This window comes from Fistularia commersonii, chromosome 33, assembly GCF_037954325.1.
Source record: "Fistularia commersonii isolate RoL2024-O1a breed Wild chromosome 33, RoL_Fcom_v1.0, whole genome shotgun sequence".
Taxonomy (NCBI): domain Eukaryota; kingdom Metazoa; phylum Chordata; class Actinopteri; order Syngnathiformes; family Fistulariidae; genus Fistularia; species Fistularia commersonii.
Window position 1 is genome coordinate 10,264,773 of NC_141316.1, and position 19,846 is coordinate 10,284,618.

Here is a 19,846-nt window from a genome sequence, read left to right on the forward strand (position 1 = left end):
GTGGGAGTGAGTGCAGGTTTCCAGGATCTTCTCTGCCCCAGGTCCTGGGTCCCGGGTCCCGGGTCCCGGGTCCCGGGTCCCGGGTCCCGGGTCCCGTCCCCATCCGAAATCCTTTATTTCTTCAAGTGTCTCCATAATTGTGGGCTAATTCCCCGCTGCGTCCTCCCCTCCTCCCAGCGCTCTCACGACGGCCGTGTCTTGTCTTGGAGATCTTCTTCTGATTCCACCTTCGTCTTCCCAAAACACGTGCAGGTTCTTCTCCTCAAGCGGCCGCAGAGACGTCTCGCGGGGGAAATAAAAATAAACGTCCGCAGAACCAAAGATCTCACAGCTCCTCGCGGCGGCGCTTTTGATGAGCGGTGAAGCGATGGAGCGCCAGACGGGCGGCGCCGGGCCTCCACGCATCTCCACTGTTCTACCATCTTCTTCTCTGGATCGGGCCGAGGTCTTCACAGCCGATCATCTGCCTCCATCTAACCTCCCGACCTCTTCCCCTCCACCCATCCATCATCCATCCATCCGTCCATCGACCTCCTCCCTGGTCTTCCTCTGGACCTCCATCTCCTCAGGAGAAGCTCTCCGACAAGGAAAAAGAGATGTTGTCCTTCATCCATTTGGCCACGAAAATCTGGTCTCCGCTGGTTTTCCATCTCTGGAGACCAGGAGCACTGACAGCTGCGTGAGGGACGCAGCAGAAGGTCAGGACCAGAATGTGGGACCTGGTTTCACCGAAAAGCCCACAACACCACCTCCGCAGAACATCTGGGGGATTTTTGGAGGAGATACAGGGTCTTCTAGATCATCTGGAGATCATCGGGGAGGGATTCTGAAGGTGCGTCAACCCGGATGAGGACCAGCAGTACGCAGAAGGAATGGATGATGGTTGGACCACGGCTCTTCCATTTTAGTCCATCATAATTTGAATTTTGTCCACGCGATTCCCGCCTTTACGTGACGCTCGAAACAACACGACATTAAACGCATCACCAGGATCTGCAGGAGGAGAAGATCTCCAAGCATCATCTCGTCGGAAGGGGAAATTATCAGTCACATCGAACTCCAGCAGCGTCCCGCTATCTGCGTGCGATTACATAGCTTAGCATCGCGTCGCCGTCGACTGGAGGTCCGCCGGGCCTCGTCCGTCACGCGATTCGCCGCGGCGGAGGCCTCGTGCGGTTCGTCTGCAGCTCGAAGAACCGGAACGCCGCAGACGTCCACCGGAGGCCGTTGAAACGCGAGCGGACGTCCTGTTTTCCCGCCGGAGGAAAGTCAAAGCCTGCCCTTTACGGAGGGGAGGATCTGCAGCCGAGGCTCGTGACTTCATGTGTCACATCAACCGCTGTTCCGTGAGCTCGGAGGAGAACCGGAGGAGAACCGGAGGAGAACCAGGAGGACGCCAAACCGGGGCGGGATATACATTCTGCACATCGGTCCCGGTCCGCATCACGCCGGTCCTTCGGGAGGAGACGTCTTTCAGAGACGGTCCCTCCGCATAATTAAGCTAATGGTTCATGAGTCAGTGATGGGCAGTGGGAACTTGCTATTTCCCCCTGGCGTCCACAGCGGGGACGGAATTGAGGTTCTGCGACTCCCGGTTGCATCGACTCGTGCTTTTTTTTTTAAAAATCGCCTCATTTCCATTTCCGCCGCTGCTCCCCGTGTCCGATCCTCTCCGCCCCCCCTCCGTCCGTCCGTCCGTCCCGCAACGACGTTACAAACGTGGATTTTCTCGGTGCATTCAACTGGCATTACAGCACAGACACGCATGAGCGCGTTAACATGGCTATATAATGCACCTCAGCCTCCAGAGGATAATGACTACACACACACACACACACACACTAATTATTACCCACATGGCCTTACTTGGGCTTCACCGCGCCTCATTCTCTTCTTTATGCCACCCTGTTTATAACTGATGAAAAATTCATTCTGAATTCAGGGTTCCCTCCTCCTCCTCCTCCTCCTCCTCCTCCTGGCTGGTTCTCCGCAGATGTGAAGCTCCACAGAATCCACGCCGGGAACCGACGTCTGCAGCCCAGACGCATGACAAATGATCACTTATGAAACCGGAGAATACATGCTATGTGTACAGATACACTGTACGGCCAAAAGTATCGTCTCAGACGTCCAAATAATGGGAATCGGGTGTTGCGATCGCTTCCACGGCCTCAGGTGCGTCACATCAAGCGCCTCGGCATGTTTTTGACAAATATTTGTGGCAGAACGGGTGGCTCTCAGGAGCTCGGAGAATTCCAGCGTGGAGCTGTGATAGGATGCAGCTGTGGGACAAATTCAGTCGCCCCGAAATATTCCACAGTCCACTGTCAGCTGGATTAGAACATGGAAGCATCTCAGCCACCGAGTGTTAGGCCACGTAAACTGACGGGGTCAGCGGATGCCGAGGCGCATCGTGCCAAGAGGCGGCCGACTTTCTGCAGAGTCCGTGGCTACAGACCTCCAGACTTCACGTTCCTAGAAGAGCTGAAGCTGTTCTCGCTGCAAAAGGTGGACCAACGTCATATTGAACCCCACGGTTTAGGAACGGGATTCACTGAAGTTCACATGCGAGTCCAGCAGGTGAGCCGATACTTTTGTCCATCTAGTGAGTTCCAGTCACTGCGTGAGTAGAATTCATGTTGATTCTGCAGGACTCGGTGTCACATCCATCCCAGTGCCGTCCACGTGAAGACGCGGAGAGGAGATAGGGACGGCGAGGTCGGCGACGAGACGACGGCGACCCGAAAAAAACAAGTGGGACTCTGACGCGACGCCACCCTGACAGGCCTGATGATGTCCTCCAGCCAGGAACGGTCCTGAAGAGCAGACGTCCAGACACAAAATTCACAAAGGAACAATACAAAGTGATTGACGCCCGCTTCCTTCCTTGACATTTGCCTCGCGGCCTTTTTCTCAAGAGTCGATAAAGCCAATTCAGGTGCAAATTGCAAAATCAATCCTTTTGTAAAAACAGTGATTTCCAAAAGGACGTCCCTTCATTTAACAGGAAGTTTAATCCTCACCGGGGTTTCTTGATCTCCACTCCCCGCAGCCTCGGCGTTCCACCCGGGTTCCTCTCATTCACACACATACAATCTGTATTTACAACACACTTGTTGGTCGTTTGGCCCGCCGTCCATCACGTGCAGCCCAAAGGTGCGGCTACTCAAGAAAACTCTACCGCCGTCTGCAGGACAGCAGAAGATCCGGGAGAGCGTGGGATCTCCGGGGTCGTCCACGTCGTCTCCGTGCATGACTTGCTCGGTAGCGTCGGCCGCGGCGCGATGAGCCGCGTGATTCAGCGTCCCGCCGAGGCCGGGGATGCTAATGACACCCAAACGTGCCTTTGCGCGAGGAGGGAGGAGCTTCTCGCGTTGAAACAGAGATCCGGCGGCTTTTGTGGAAAAAGGTGCAAAGGAGGTTTGAACCCGAAAGAAGCCGAAAGAAGGGAAGGTCTAACCGAGCCTTCCGGAGGGGGAAGACATACCGTTTGCACACGTGGCGACATGAAAGTATGTTTGAATGAAGCGTTCAGGTTCCTCAGACGGAGGAACCTGAGCAGGACTTTTAAATGCACGGCAGAGAGTCGGGGAACGTCCTCAGGTATCAGAGGAAGCCTCATGAATACAGAGACTTGCTGCATTTTAGATGTTCCTCCCTCGCAGCCTGGCAGGATCACTGATCCGCACACAACGTCCTGCTCCGTTTCAACCCATTTGCAAATGCCAGGTTCCCTGACGGAGCAGCGGCGCGAGAACCTCCTCCTCGAAGCCTGGAGGTCCCGGCTCGGATTCCCTAGCGGAGGTCTACCTGTGCGGGGTCTCCATGTTCTCCCCGTGTCTGCGTGGGGTTCCTCGGGGTCCAAACACATGCAGGAGCTTCACTGGAGACCCTGCGAGGTCCAGACGTGTGAATGGTCTTGTGTCTCCAACCCACGGCTTCAGGATGGCAGGAGCTCCAGCAACACCAAACCCTGAGCACAGGATGAATCCACCAATGGGCAACGTCTAGCTGGCAAGATCTGCCGATATTTTCGGCTCCCGTTTATTTCCGTCTGCTAATACGGATGTGGTTTCTCGCAGCTTCTCTTTTATTTCCCGATATCGTGACTCAATTGTCTGCTGAGTTCTCCGTCCTCCTCCAGACCGATGTGAGCCGGCCAACCTTTAACAACCCATTAAAGGAGGACATTATTCCGTTCCGTCTGCCGAGTGTTACGCCGGCAAACAAGAGCTCTTCTCATCCGTTCTCTCTAAACCCTACTGAGTCCGGGCGAAAACCAAGAATCACTTGCAAGACAAATCTGATGGAGAAAAACAAACCCAAACTCTCAGACTGAGCAATCATCCACACGGCATCCAGAAACCCCCCGACGCTCTTGACGGACTCCGCGCTTGTCATTAAATTGTCCCGGACAATTAATCAGACGCGGCTCCTCTCGTTCCACGAGCCGATTTTGTAAAAACACCATAAATTCACGTCATCGTGCGTTCCAGACGGTTCACGTGTGGTCCAGGAGGCTGCGTATCAATAAATATGCAAAGAACAATTACCCGGGCATACAAGTCACGCGGATGCACGCGTACGTCGACGACGCGCCGATTTACATTGATTGTTTTGAAAGACGGGATTCAATGGCCTTCACAACCCCCACAATAAGCCGCGGTAATGGATTCATGGGCTGATGGCTTTTCAGCTGCGTTTCCAAATGCTCAGGCACGACTTCATTTGCCTTTCTTTCTTCCTCGCGCGCCGCTCGGGGAGTTCATTCCAATTGTCCGGTGATTTTCAATCCGCTCTTGTTTCCTTTCTGTTTGCCTCTCAAGGTAAACGTGCGGCCCGAGCGGAGATGTTTGTCAGCGACTCGCGACGAGATGGCGAGGCCTTGAGCGCCGGAACGGAGACGGGCGGCTCAACGGTCACGGAGGACGGGGAAGAAGTTTACATGAGTGCACGAGCCGGCGCGACACATCCGGACGAACCCGCCGATGTTAGCTTCCTCACGCTCGCCACCGCCATTCTGAGGATTTAGCGTGCGGATTCCTCCGCCTGGCCGGATAATCACGTTTCCAAGGCCACCGAGAAGGCAGCTCATGCAATCACTCACACAATTTGGTGAGATAAGATTCCATATTGAGCGTATCAGGGGGATGTGGAAGATACAAACGCCCTCGGCCTCTGATACATAACATCCACTGTAAGGAAACAGTATTAACCTTACTTTGGCTCGCTAAGAGGAGATTTCCGAGGGGAAGTTCTCGCCGCCGCCGCAACTTGGACGACAGCAGCCGACGTGAAGGGACGGTTCCGACGTCTCAGACAGGAAGTCACATTTAAAGGCTCTGGTCACAAAAGAGCTCTTAGTCATTATGTCATATAGTCATCCAACCATTCACCCTGTCATTCATGCATTATATAGAAAGATAAAATCATTAATACATTATATAGAAAGATAAAACCATTCACTCTGTCATTCATGCATTATATAGAAACATAAAACCATTCACTATGTCATTCATGCATTATAAAGAAATATAAAACCATTCACTCTGTCATTCATGCATTATATAGAAACATAAAACCATTCACTCTGTCATTCATGCATTATAAAGAAAAATAAAACCATTCACTCTGTCATTCATGCATAATAAAGAAACATAAAACCCTTAATGCATTATAAAGAAATATAAAACCATTCACTCTTTCATTCATGCATTATATAGAAAGATAAAATCATTAATACATTATATAGAAAGATAAAACCATTCACCCTGTCATTCACGCATAATAAAGAAAAATAAAACCATTCACCCTGTCATTCACGCATTATATAGAAAGAAAAAACATTCACCCTGTCATTAATGCATTATATAGAAAGATAAAACCATTCATGCATTATGTAGAAAGATAAAAACATTCACCCTGTCATTCATGCATTATATAGAAATATAAAACCATTCACCCTGCCATTCATGCATTATATAGAAATATAAAACCATTCACCTTGTCATTCATGCATTATATAGAAAGATAAAACCATTAATGCATTATATAGAAAGATTAAACCATTCACCCTGTCATTCATGCATTATATAGAAATATAAAACCATTCACTCTGTCATTCATGCATTATATAGAAAGATAAAACCATTAATGCATTATGTAGAAACATAAAACCATTCACTCTGTCATTAATGCATTATATAGAAAGATAAAACCATTCGCCCTGTCATTCACACATTATATAGAAAGATAAAACCATTCACTCTGTCATTCACACATTATATAGAAAGATAAAACATTCACCCTGCCATTCATGCATTATATGTAGTCATCCAGTCATTCACCCTCTCGTTCCACAGGAGGTCTTTCCTACCTGAGGCTATCAGACTTTTTAATTCCTCTCCCTTCAACGGCAGGGAATCTCAAAATTTTAAACCATAAAATTAAAAAAAAAAAAAAATCTCACCCACTTACTATAAATCATAATAATTTATCTGTATATATATTCATAACTGTACAATATTTCATTTCATAACAGCTGCATGTGCTATATTTTTTCACTCCTTATCTTTCACTTGGTACTTAAGACCTTAAGACACTTTATAGTTTTATTTGTATTTCTTATTCTCCCCCCTTTTTTATACTGCTGATACGATTTTCTACTGCTATTTATTATTGTTATGTTTTACTTGAAACTCTGGCACAACTATTTCCTTTGGGATAAATAAAGTTGTTCTTATTCTTATTCACACACATTCACATCCTTTTCACATCTACGGTGATACAACTGACATCGGTCATGTCAACGTTATGACCTTCTGTCTCGTCTCCAGCTCCATCTGAGCGGGTGGAGAACTTTCCCATCTCAAACCATCTCAGTGTGGCTTCATCTCCAGAACATCTAGCATGTCCCGTCCCTCTGATGGACTCCTTCCTGATCCTCTCCGTCCTCCTCACTCCCAAAGAGGAACCTCCACATCTCCACCTCTGCTGCCTCAGAGTCTCCAAACAGAACCTCGGTTCTTCTCCTCTGACGTCCAACGTCCGTTTGTGTAACTTCAGAAAACCAGACACGGATCTGAAGACGTTCCTGCTGGAGGAGGTGAAGCACATCTGACCGGGTTCTTTCCAACATCGGCCGCGATGAAGAGCGAACGTTGCTCCGACGTGACATTTTGATCGAATCCCCCCGAGACAGAACCAGCACTCCGCCGAAGATCTGCCCCGCGGCAGGAGGCCGGGACGCTTTCCAGCCACGGGAACAGACGGAGAGCAAATGCGGAGCGACGGGCAGAAGGAGAGCCGGGCCGTCAGATGCCGAGCGCTGAGGAGGAATCCATTTCACGGCGTGGAGATTATCTCCTGGAATCTGTCACCGAGCGCGATCCTTTCTGCGGCGGAACGAAGCGGCGGGGATGTTCTTCTGCTCTGAGGAAACACGCCAGCAGGAGAACACCTGGGCTTCTCCTGCAGCAGGAGGATGGAGTGAGGGCTCCGTGGGCAGCAGATGTTCCAAGCGTGGACCGGTAGACTGTTAGGTGACGACTGATAATAACAATAATAATAATAATAATACACCGTCACTATTTTACCTACTGGATCACGATGGAGCAGAGCCGAGGTCTTCCTCCTCACAGCAGAAGCTCCATGCTTGGGGGTCCTCCTGCGTGGAGTCTCCATCTTCTCCCCGTGTCTGCGTGGGCTTCCTCAGGGTTCTCCGGGTTCCTCCCGCAGTCCAAACACATGCAGGAGCTTCATGGAGACCTTCATTGTCCGGACGTGTGGATGAGAGGGTGAACGGCCGTGAGTCTCAGTATGAAGCTCTGTGATTGGTCCAGGGTGAGCTCTCGTCCAATCACAGCTGGGATAGGATTCGGTGTCCAGCACCCTGAGCAGAGATGATGAATCCATGAATGAATAAATGATTCATTTCATTGCTCTTTGAATGGTTTTTAAAAAAGTGTGTGTGTGTGTGTGTGTGTGTGTGTGTCAGATAGTGTCACATTAGTATTCTGCTGATCCACAGGTGAAGCAGGTTATCAGTGTTCAGGGTTTCTTACACTTTATCAGCAACTCCACTCACTCACAGTGTGTAGCAATCTGTCGCTGTGTGTGGCTGTGTGAGGTTGTGTGTGTCTGCGTGTAGCACTCCATAGCTGTGTGTGGCAGTGTGTTTTGGTGCGTTGCGGTAAGTACCAGTGTGTAGCAGAGTGTAGCAGTGTGTTGCTGTGTGTAGCTGTGTGAAGCTGTGTGTTGCAGTGTGTAGCAGTGTGTAGCTGTCTATAGCAGTGTGTAGCAGTCTATTGCAGTTTATTACAGTGTGTAGCAGTGTGTTGCTGTGTGTTGTATTGTGTCTCTGTACATTTTGGTTAGTTTGAGTGTGTTGCATTTTGTCTCTTTGTGTAGCGGCGTTTTGTATTATGTTGCTTTGTGTTTCAGTGTGTTGCATTACGTCGTGTGTTACGCAGTGTGTTGTGGTATACTGTGGTGTGTAGCAGTGTGTCCCATTGACTTCCAGTGTGTTGCAGTGTGTAGCAGTGTGTAGCTGTGTGTAGCAGTATGTTGCTGTGTGTAGCTGTGTGTCCCATTGAGTTCCAGTGTGTAGGTGTGTAGCTGTGTGTAGCTGTGTGTAGCTGTGTGTCCCATTGAGTTCCTGTGTGTAGCTGTGTGTTGTATTATGTTGCTTTGTTTCAGTGTGTCACATTGCGTTGTAAGTTGCGCAGTGTGTTGTAGTGTATTGCAGTGTGTAGCTGTGTGTCCCATTGAGTTCCAGTGTGTAGCTGTGTGTAGCTGTATGTAGCTGTGTGTAGCGCAGTGTGTTGTAGTGTATTGCAGTGTGTAGCTGTGTGTCCCATTGAGTTCCAGTGTGTAGCTGTGTGTTGTATTATGTTGCTTTGTTTCAGTGTGTCACATTGCGTTTCCAGTGTTGCCCAGTGTGTTGTAGTGTATTGCAGTGTGTAGCTGTGTGTTGTAGTGTGTAGCTGTGTGTTGTAGTGTATTGCAGTGTGTAGCTGTGTGTTGCTGTGTGTAGCTGTCTATAGCAGTGTGTAGCAGTCTATCGCAGTTTATTACAGTGGGTAGCAGTGTGTTGCTATGTGTTGTATTGTGTCGCTACGTTTTTTCAGTGTGTCGCATTGCGTTGTGTGTTGCGCAGTGTGTTGTGGTATACTGCGGTGTGTAGCAGTGTGTCCCATTGAGTTCCAGTGTGTAGCTGTGTGTAGCTGTGTGTAGCAGTGTGTCCCATTGAGTTCCAGTGTGTAGCTGTGTGTTGTATTATGTTGCTTTGTTTCAGTGTGTCACATTGCGTTTCCAGTGTTGCCCAGTGTGTTGTAGTGTATTGCAGTGTGTAGCTGTGTGTTGTAGTGTGTAGCTGTGTGTTGCAGTGTATAGCTGTGTGTTGCTGTGTGTAGCTGTCTATAGCAGTGTGTAGCAGTCTATCGCAGTTTATTACAGTGGGTAGCAGTGTGTTGCTATGTGTTGTATTGTGTCGCTACGTTTTTTCAGTGTGTCGCATTGCGTTGTGTGTTGCGCAGTGTGTTGTGGTATACTGCGGTGTGTAGCAGTGTGTCCCATTGAGTTCCAGTGTGTTGCAGTGTGTAGCTGTGTGTGGCAGTGTGTCCCATTGAGTTCCAGTGTGCAGCTGTGTGTAGCTGTGTGTTGTATTATGTTGCTTTGTTTCAGTGTGTCACATTGCGTTTCCAGTGTTGTGCTGTGTGTTGCAGTGTATTGCAGTGTGTAGCTGTGTGTTGCAGTGTATTGCGTCGTGTAGCGGTGTGTTAGAGTGTATTGCGTCGTGTAGCGGTGTGTATTTGTGTGTATGGTTGTGTTCTTCAGCCCATTAAAGCGAGCCGTCCAGTGTTGCTCTCTGTCCAACCAGCCGCGCTCCACATCAAGCCTTCACGGTGGAGAGAAACCCGGATTCTCCTGTCAGGCGACAGAAATGGTCCAGAGACCGTCCGCCATCCGGCTCCCCGACGGAAAAGGGCCGCACGCAAATTAAGAATTATGTAAGAAGGTGGTGGGCGGGAAAGAGGAAATGCGCGGCGATGAAACGAGGCGCTCCGAGACGAACCGAAGCCGTCTTACGTCGGCGGCGTCTCGTTCGTGTCCCGCATCATCTCCGGAGAGAAGATGACATCCGCTCTCGTCCTCCAGCCGACGAGAACAAACACAATCATCGTCGGGATGGAATCAAATTTCCCGCTTTCCGCGGTTCGTTTGCGTCGCGGTGATGGTGTGTTTTCCTGCAGCCTCCGCGGCCGCCATATCCAGTATTTTGCCTCCAATAAGTGGGCGCGGCGTGGAAAACCCGGCTCGGTGTCGGGCCAGCCGGGTTAATCCAGCAGAGGTGAGCGCGGCGCTCCCTCACTGAAAAACATCTGCGGTTTTATTTTATCCATTTATATGAAAAGAACGGTGGATTTGAAGGAGGGCACGTTGTCTTCCCCGGCTGCCTCGGCTTCAGAAACGCCTCAATGTTGATTTCACACGATTATTTCTGCTCTACTGTGTCGTCGCGGAGCCGTAGCTTCCCCGCCGAGGCCTCGGAAGGTCGGCTCCACCGGATGCGCCGTGTTTTCTACCTGGTTTCGCAGCAAACGCGTGGACCTTAAATGCGTTTAAGTCACAACACAAGACACCAGAAATGAATACCGTAATTTTTGGACTATTGAGCGCGCCTGAATATAAGCCGCAGCGGCTAGCTGGTGGCTATCTTGGTGGCTATCATGAAAGTCGTCTTCTTCGCTGTCAGAATTGAACGGTCTCAGAATTTCACGCTCATTTCATCGGCCCGATGAGGCCGGGCTAAATGTTTTGGCGACGTGAAGCTCGTTAGCACAAAAAAATACGTGAATTAGCCGCGTTGTTGTTTAAGCCGCAGTGAAAAAAGTAGCGGCTTATCGTTCAGAAATGACGGCGAAATGAAACTGAAACAGATATTGTTGGTAACGTGCTGATGTTCCATGCTGATGTCCTGATGCTGAACTTTTCTCACTCGATATCAGAACACACACCCATAGTAGATGAAGTGTGTGTGTGTGTGTGTATGTGTGTGTGTGTGTGTGTGTGCAGCCGGGATCTATGCTGCTGTGATCCCCCACTGTCGCACGCACGCTAACCTCACTACGCTTGCATGCATTTTACGCTCACGCTCACACACACACACACACACACACACACACACTCTACTGAAGTTCTTCCCTTCTTCCAGTTACATCCAGCCTGAGGCAGGTTTGGCCCCACACTTTACACTCACAGGGGTTTGACCTGCTGCTTCAAAACACACTCAACCAATGACTGACTGAGGACAGGATGAGTCAGGATGACACACACACACACACACACACACACACACACACACACACACACAGAGCAGGATGGAGGTGCAGGTGTGACAGTGGTTTAGAAGGATGCCTGTACTCACGGCTTCCTTCACGTCCATCTGTGGGTTTTCCTGCTTCCCTCGTCTGACTTGGAGTTCTGGTTCTGGTCCAGATCCTGGTTCTGGTTCTGTGCGATCCACCGCCTCCCCCTCCGGCTGCACCTGTTTCCCCAACAAGCCAGTCACCTCACTCTTGGAAACTGCAGCTTCTTCCTGGACTCCTCTTCCTCTTCCTCCTCCTGGTCTCAGCAGCATCTCCAGTGAGCAGGCCAAACACTCAGGTTAAGGACGGGACCTTCTCCGGGACCTTCTCCGGGACCTTCTCTGGGCCGTCCTGGTCCCTTTTGTTCCTCCACTCAGCTTCTCACGGCTTGAACATGAAGGTTTCAATCTATGGAAGCAGATTGTTGTCTCCACTGCAAGCTGGGGTCAGAGGTCACCTCTTACACGTGCTGGATTTTGAGCTGCGCACACACACACACACACACACACACACACACACACACACACACAGAAATGGTGGCCCCATAATAAACACTGTCGTATCTCCACGGTGTAAAGCCTCAATTGTAATCCAGCCTCCAGTTGCTAGGCAACACTGGAACATGTAATAGTCGCGGGTATCAGGGCCTGTCGTGGCCGGGATAAGAGGGAGGACAAGGGTGGCTTTCTTTTTGTGAAGGGGTCTCCAGGGAGGAGGGACAACCATCACTCCAGCTGCACCGCCTTCGACCCCCCGCAACCCAGGAGACCCCAGGAGACCCTTGAGGACTCCAGTGGACCCCAGTGATCCCCAAGGACCCCAGGGGACCCCAGTGGACCCGAGTAGACCTCGGTGGACCCAAGTAGACCCCAGTGGACCCCAGTGGACCCCAGCGGTGCCATGGCTGAGCGCTGAGCAGATCCTGGTTGGAACATGGAGAGGATGAAACCCCGTCTTCTAACAAGGAGGCAAAGGATTAGTCCAACTCGCTCGCTGCCACCGGGAAGACCAGAAACACAACATATAGCAACTTTTATGTCATATAAAACCAGACTGTAGACTATAAACGTCTGCATATAATATATATATATATGCTAGACAGTAAATACTGCATATCCTATTCAAATAAGAGTAATTGTCTAGGATCTTTACTATACATATATGTATATATATATACATATATATCGACGTCAAATAAAAGTTGACACACACACACACACACACATATATATACATATGTATATATATATATATATATATATATCCTTGTCAAGTAAAACTTAACTGTCAAGGATATAATTGTCAAATAAATAAAACTCAACACTGTAGTTATTTGACGAGGATATATATACATATATACGTACATATACATGCATATATATATATGCATGTATATATATATATACACATACATATGTATATATATGTACATATATATGTATGTGTATATATATGTGTGTGTGTGTGTGTATACATATATATATATATATATATATATATATATATACAGTATAGCTCTTAGACAATCTTCTGTTTAAATAGGATATGTAAATACAATATATACTGTCTAGGATGTTTATGTATATATACACACACAGTGATATATATCCTTGACTATCCTAGACCGAGTCTACTTTCATTTGGGGATTTATAGGTTATTATATATATATATATATATATATATATATATATATATAGATAGATAGCGTCTTTGATGCATGTATTGATATATATACATATATACATATATAGTAGACAGCCTTATTAAATTTGATACATAAAATCAATATTTTTGATATATATGTCAAATAGATGAATATCTTTCATCCGTCCATCAATCCTGCATATCCGGCCAGAGACGGGGTTCAGGGGTTCAGGGGTTCAGGGGTTCACCCTGGATCCACCTCGGGGCCACATGAAGACCTCCAGGCGTTCATCAGGTCTTCCACACACCTGTGCAGCGTAGGACGTCCACGGTGGCAAAGCTCGTCCTTCCCGCTCCCGGGCGAGGCCTCCAACCCGTCGCCTCGGCGCCCCTGACGACCAGACAGGTGAGGAGGAGGTGGGGGACACGCTGAGGAGAAGCTCCAGAGCTCCTCTCCACCAAAGGGGGTGATTTGAAGAACATTCTAATCACAGGAGGAGAAATGCCTCTGGCGTAATAATTAGCGGGGGAATGGGAACGACTGGGTAATGGGCTTTTCATCATCTCCTCTCCAGCTGTCTCCAAAGCACTTTGAAGACCCAGGATGTTTTCATCTCCGTCTCTCCTCCTAGTTAATGGGCTTCCAGCCCCGCTGGGGGCGGCCATAAGGGGACCCGTCATCAGGCGGCAGAAGACCGAACGGAGGTCCAAAGCGTGAACACGTGACAAGCGTCAGGTCCGAGGAGCGACCACAACCTCATCCAGGACCACCGTCAGGTCACGCCGAGGGGAGATCGAGAAGATCGGGGACGAGTCCATCGGAGGGACAGAACGCGGTAGATGTTCTGGAGATAAAGTCAGATGGAGATGGTTTGGAGATCTGGATGGAGGTCCGGAGGTGGACCGGAGGGACGGGAAGTTATTTGGAAGCAGATGATAGGCTGAGAAGAAGAAGAAGAATCAGTTAAATTAAGAAAATCCATAAAGATTGAAAAATCACTTTGTAAAATTCAGATTCTAGAAAGATCATTAAAAAAAAAATCAGATATAAAAGGAATTTCCAAAAAAAGCCACCATAACAACAAGCCAATGAGCTAAGAGAAGAAAAATGGAAAATTAGCCAAAAAATAAAGCTCTGAGGGTGAGGATCAAAAACAAGAAATAAATGTTTTAACTTTTACCGGCAGGTTAAAGTTCACAGCGAGGAGATGTTGGACGGCGTCTCCAAGCCGCCGTGCAGGGACGTCTCCAGGACGCGGAGCTCTGAAGGTCATCATTGATGGATCCGCGGGGTCTCGGAGCTCCGGAGTCCGTCTGCACGAGTCCAGCGGCTCTCAGGCTTCCTGACAGGTTCTGCGTCAGGTGGCCTCCAGGACTCCAGGACTCCTCAGACCTTCAGATCTCCACCTGACAGCCTGGACCGCTTCACATCCTGGTCTCCCAGCAGAACTCACCTGCTGTCAGCCCAGGGTGAGAGATGGACTTTGGACTGCAGAATGTGTGTGTGTGTGTGTGTCAGTGAGGTGGAACGACGCCCCCCTGTGGAAGGAGGAGCTCTGAAGTCGACCACCGTGATGGAGATCTCTGAGGGTCTTCTTAGGTTTTTTCTCTCCTGGAGAATGAACATCTATCACATCCAGGAGTGGGAAGGAGGAAGAGGTTCAAACCATCCAGACCGGCGGCGGCTCAGCCTGTGGAGGGTCAGAAGATTCCTGGAGGACTTCCTCAGGGACGCCCAGGAACCTGTCATACATCGGTGTGAAAGTCATGAAGATGAAGGCAGAAGATGAAGATGAGCAGGTGGTCACATGTCACTCACTCTTCCATTTCTTGTTCGGGGTCAGTGAACGTTTCACCACCACACTATCCTGAATTACATAGGGAACACACACACACACACACACACACACACACACACTCACACTTGGAAACCAGAGAAACTCAATGGAAAATAAAATACAATTATAAGAAATTTGAACATTCAACAGGAATATATATATATATATAGAAAATTACTTCTTAAAGTTCTGAGAAACTGCCTTCCTTTTCCAGCGTCGTTAAAGTCCACAAGATCCCAGTTGCAGCTGTGTGTGTGTGTGTGTGTGTGTGTCGGATTGTGTTTCTGCCCTGCCTCGGGGGAGGGGAGGGGGTGTCACCTCCTCTCCCGGCCCTGGAGCCTTTTTTAGCCGTCTCCCTGCGGCCCCAACCCCCCACCCGCTCCGGGACGCCGACTTGCGGGTTTCTCCTTGCGGATCCCCCCCCTGGACCGGAGCTCCGCGGCCCCCCGGGACAGCAGCCGGACAGCAGCCGCACGGCAGGCGGGCAGAGCCGGGCAGCAGGCGTGCAGTAGGTCGGTGTTCGGCTCCGGTCCCCTCCGCAGCCCCGGGGTCTCCTCCGCGCCCGTCCCCGCTTCAGGAGCGCCGAAGCCCGGCCTGCACTCCCGCCATGGACCGGTGAGGCCGCGGCCCGGTTCGGACTCTCGGAGCCGTCGCGGTCGATCGGTGTGTTCGTGCGTGTGCGTGTGCGTGTGCTCGACAGACGTTCACGGTGACTTCTGGGAGACCAATCCATGGAAGGACAGGTGTTTCTTGTAACGATCATGGTGGAAAGTGAGACGCATGTCAGAGTGAAGTGAAGCATGTGAGCACATGAAGACCAGCCTGAAGGTGAGATGTTCCTGCAGGGCGCTGACGGTGGAGCACTACAAGGCTGCCATGCTGCTGAGCGGCGCCGGCGACGCGCTGGGCTACAGGAACCAGCTGTGGGAGTACAACCCGTCCGGACCCGCCATCCACCAGGTCAGCATCCGGCCGCCGTGCACGTCCAGGGGTTCTCGGATGTTCTCCGCCGCCATCGACCGTTTCTGATCTTCTAACACCTCAAGCGGCGTGTTGGGTTTTAGTCCATTCCGCATCCTGCTGTTTCACCATCAGCGGATAAAGGTAGTCGCCGGGGGAGATATCTGCTCTAAACCTCTGGAGCGACCTGAGCCACGAGAACATTCGGTGTTCTCCGTCCTGACGTTCGGCGTCCCTCTAATGAGACTCGCCGTGACACCGCCTGCTGTCTCGTAGGAGCTGAAGGAGCTGGGCGGTCTGCAGAACATCAAGGCGGAGCTGCCCGACTGGCCGGTGAGCGACGACACGGTCCTGCACCTGGCGACGGCCGAAGCACTGGCCACGGGTGAGGCACTGATTGGATGGATGTCCTGATGGAGCCTCATCAGAGCACCTTCTCGTCCCGACCGAAGGTTTAATCTAATTCCCGGTCTCCCGTTGATTTGTGGCCGACACGAGCGGAGGGGAAGCGGCGGACGTGACCTTTACGCCGATGGTCCGAAAGCGGCGGCCTTGTTAACGGCTCTGTTATATCACCGCAAATGTTAATGCGCTCGGCGCCTCCGCCCGCAGGCAAGGCCGGGGAGGAGCTCCTGCACGAGGTGGCCGCTCGCTACGTCACGGGGATGCGAGACATGGACGGCAGGAAACCGGGGCCGTCCAGCATTCTGGGTTCGAGCCGCCGTTTGTTTCTTGCATGTCGGACCGGCGCCGGCGGGAGCGGACGTTCCTCACGGCCGACTTCGCCTCCGCAGGGGTGTCCCAGCTGAAGCCCGGCGAGGATGGCGGCTACAGAGTTCCCTACAACCCTGAAGGGACCGGCTGCGGAGCCGCCATGAGGTCCATGTGCATCGGGCTGAGGTAAAGGAGAACCTGATGACGCTAAAGCTTGAGAAGATATTAATTTGTTCCTTCCTCCCTTGCTTGTCCCACAGCCAGGGCACGCCTGGGAATTTGAAAGTATAGCAGACACTCGCTACTTCCTGGTTCGGCTTTCGCGCCCTCGCAGATTTTTCGGAATCCGGTCGTCGTTCTTTAGCTATTTTTTGCAGTATTTCAATTTTCTTTTCCATGATGAAATAGCCATATTCTAGCCTAAGAAGAAAAAAACAGTAAAAAATGTAGTAAAATTAAACTAAAATTCATTTAATAAAACATGAGATCTCCTTTGCTGGCGGAGGAGACGGTTTCTCTGACACGACTGAATAGATCGTCGTTCAGATCCGCTGACGGACAAGAACGTCGCCGAGATGATGAAGTCTGCCAGCGAGGAAGAAATGGAAGAGTTGGGTCTCGCGCTCCAACGGCTCGATGCTTTGACAAACGCCGCAAAAGCCCTGCAAAATATGTCGCTAGATCAAAACGACAATACGGTTCGGTCGGTCCGCTTTTGAAACTTTTGACGGGTTGACGCACTTTAGAAAACAATTTTTAACCCAGAAAAAAGAGCAGCGACTGCAAATAACGACGTTTCTGAAGAAAAAAAAACATCAGTAAAGGGTTGAGTGAGGTTCGTTGGGGGTTAATATTTCTGTAAATACCATCGGAATGATCACGTTTCCACTTCCCGTAAAATCACTTTTCGCGGGGAGACTTGGAACACCCATATAAGGTGGGCCTTCAAGAAGGCCCGTGAACGTTAGGGTCTAAATCAGCGGGGAAAGCGGTCTCGTCCCGCCGCTCCTCCCCGTGGAAGCTGCCCGTGGATGAGACGGGCGGCTCGATGACCCACCGATGCCGCGGCTGTGTTTCCTTCCGAGCCCCGAACCGAAGCGACTGTTACTTAACAGGAAACCGCTGAATTTATTCTCCGTAATGCGGTCAATAAAGTGGAAATGAAATTTCGCCGCGTGCACGGCGCGCTCCCGTTGAGGCCCCGGGCCCCGCGAGCACCGGGAATCCAATCACGTTCAGAAGAGACCGGTCGTGTCACCTCGTGAGAGGCGTGCGCTCCTTGAGAGCCGGGATTAAAACCTCCCGCGGAGGCAATTAAAACATGAGAAGAAGTCATTACGGCGCACGGCGTCTGGAAGGAAACAGGCGTCCACTCGTTCGCGGGGGAAAAAACTCCAAACGGCCTCTGAAGGAAGCGTCCGATAAGGATTCTTACCGCTGTCGCCACCAGGTATCCGAGGCCCGACCAGCTGCTGTCTTTGGTGGCCGTCGCCGTGGAGACGGGCAGAATGACACACCCTCACCCCACGGGTTTCCTGGGAGCCGTGGCGTCGGCGCTCTTCGCCGCCTACGCCGTCCAGCGCCGGCCCGTGACGACGTGGGGCCTGGGCCTGATCAACGAGGCCTGTCCCATTGCGAGGAGCTTCGTGGAGGGTCGAGGCTTCGCCGTGGAGGAGACCCTGAAGGACTGGGGCTACTTCTGCGACAAGTGGCAGTGGTACGAGACCATCCTCCTGTCTGGGGCTTCTGTCCAAGGAACCGGACGGATCCTTCGACGACTCCTGTGACGTCTGTGCAGGTATCTGGACTCCAGGGCCATCTCCAACGGCGTGGGTCCCGTCTCCTGGCCCGACTCTTACGGCCCGGCCGAGAGGGACGAGGCCTACAAGAGCTTCAGCCTGTCGGGCTGGGCGGGTCGCAGCGGCCACGACGCCCCCATGATCGCGCTGGACGCCCTGCTGGGAGCCGGGCCCGACTGGGAGGAGCTGATGAGCAGAGCCGCCTTCCACGGAGGTCAGGCGTACGCGATGGACGACCTTGTCTTCGCCCCCCGGGACACATATTTAGGAGTCGGTGATGAACCGTTGTCAAGGCGACAGGCCAAAAGCCGCTTGTTTTGATGGAGCAGCTCAACATGACTGCTTGTCGGCATCAGTTCCTCCAGTTCCAGGGATCCGATCACATCCCCAGAGGACTGATCCGTTTTAGATTTGAAAACGTCTTAAATAGTCTATCGAAGTCAAACTTTTGAGTGTTCTCCAAGCGGAACAGGCCCTCCGGGCACATTCAGATAACCCCACCTGGAGGAGAACATAGCGTCCGCTGATGAGTAAACTAAGAGTTCTCGGTGAGTCTCGGCTCACTGCTCCTCATCGGTGGCTGCTGCACCTTGACCTCGGCCACAAGAACCTCCACCAGGCTCTCGTCTGCAGAACATCTATTCGATCAAGTGGTTTCAAGCGACGCTGATAAATCCTAGTTTCATCCGAGATCCCCATCAGGTCATCACAAAGCAGCTCAACCAGGGGAACCACAAAGAAACCTCCACGCTCACTGTTACATTTAGAAGAATTACTTGAAGGACCAAGGAATTGGCTTTGGTTAAGGGGTGTTTAACAGACATTCGGTAAAAGCTAGCTTGTAGTTTTTTCAGTTAACCTGTTCGATGTCCATCCTAAAACCAACAGACTGATATTGAAGCTTCATATTTTGATCTTGCAGATGCAGCTGAGACCGTCTTACTTTGGTCTCTAAACCATTTTTCACTGCAGACACGCAGTCCAACAACAGCAGCAACACACCAAGACCCAACTAACGCTCTTCCCGTTTCCTGTCCAGGTGACAGCGACAGCACCGCCGTGATCGCCTGCTGCTGCTGGGGTCTCCTCTACGGCACTCAGGGAGTCCCCGAAGGCAACTACTCCCACCTGGAGTACCGGGAACGGCTCCGGCGCAGCGCCGAGCAACTGTTCGCCCTGTCGCACTGAACGGGCGTGGAAATAGGCCACGGCGACACGCTGACACAGGACCGGCCGCTCGGCTCTGTAGTACATCGATCTTGATGCTGTCACCGAGCCACGTGTGGAGTCATACTCGCCTGAAGGGGGAAGGCAGTGTCCTACTAACCCACAGAAGAATCCCGTCCTCTCGCCTGCTGCCGCTGCTGCTGCTGCTGCGGCGTCAGGACGGGTCCCTCTAGCGTGCATTTAAAAAAACGTCCCTGAGCGGAGCTAATTCATGCTGAGGAAAAAGAGGAGAGGTAATTATGTGGCACGATGAAACCCCTCCGTGACAAAATAAAAGTAAACAAAGCATTGTAG

The 19,846-nt window shown here is 50.9% G+C and overlaps 1 protein-coding gene and 1 long non-coding RNA gene across 2 annotated transcripts; one reads left to right on the forward strand and one right to left on the reverse strand.

Annotated features, from left to right (window-relative positions):
* Positions 1-14,610: 14,610 nt before the first annotated feature.
* Positions 14,611-15,077, reverse strand: LOC147215033 (uncharacterized). Its single transcript, XR_015104297.1, has 3 exons — positions 15,031-15,077; positions 14,834-14,882; positions 14,611-14,757 (listed from the first exon to the last, which is right to left on the reverse strand). It is a non-coding gene; the product is annotated as an uncharacterized LOC147215033 (long non-coding RNA).
* A 33-nt stretch (positions 15,078-15,110) lies between these two features.
* Positions 15,111-19,845, forward strand: adprh (ADP-ribosylarginine hydrolase). The gene is made up of 8 exons (XM_086140957.1): positions 15,111-15,467; positions 15,698-15,812; positions 16,089-16,197; positions 16,425-16,523; positions 16,607-16,712; positions 17,977-18,243; positions 18,325-18,539; positions 19,365-19,845. The coding sequence occupies exons 1-8, from the start codon at positions 15,460-15,462 to the stop codon at positions 19,511-19,513; spliced, it is 1,068 nt and encodes a 355-aa protein (XP_085997083.1). The 5' UTR covers positions 15,111-15,459; the 3' UTR covers positions 19,514-19,845.
* The last annotated feature ends 1 nt before the right edge of the window (position 19,846 follows it).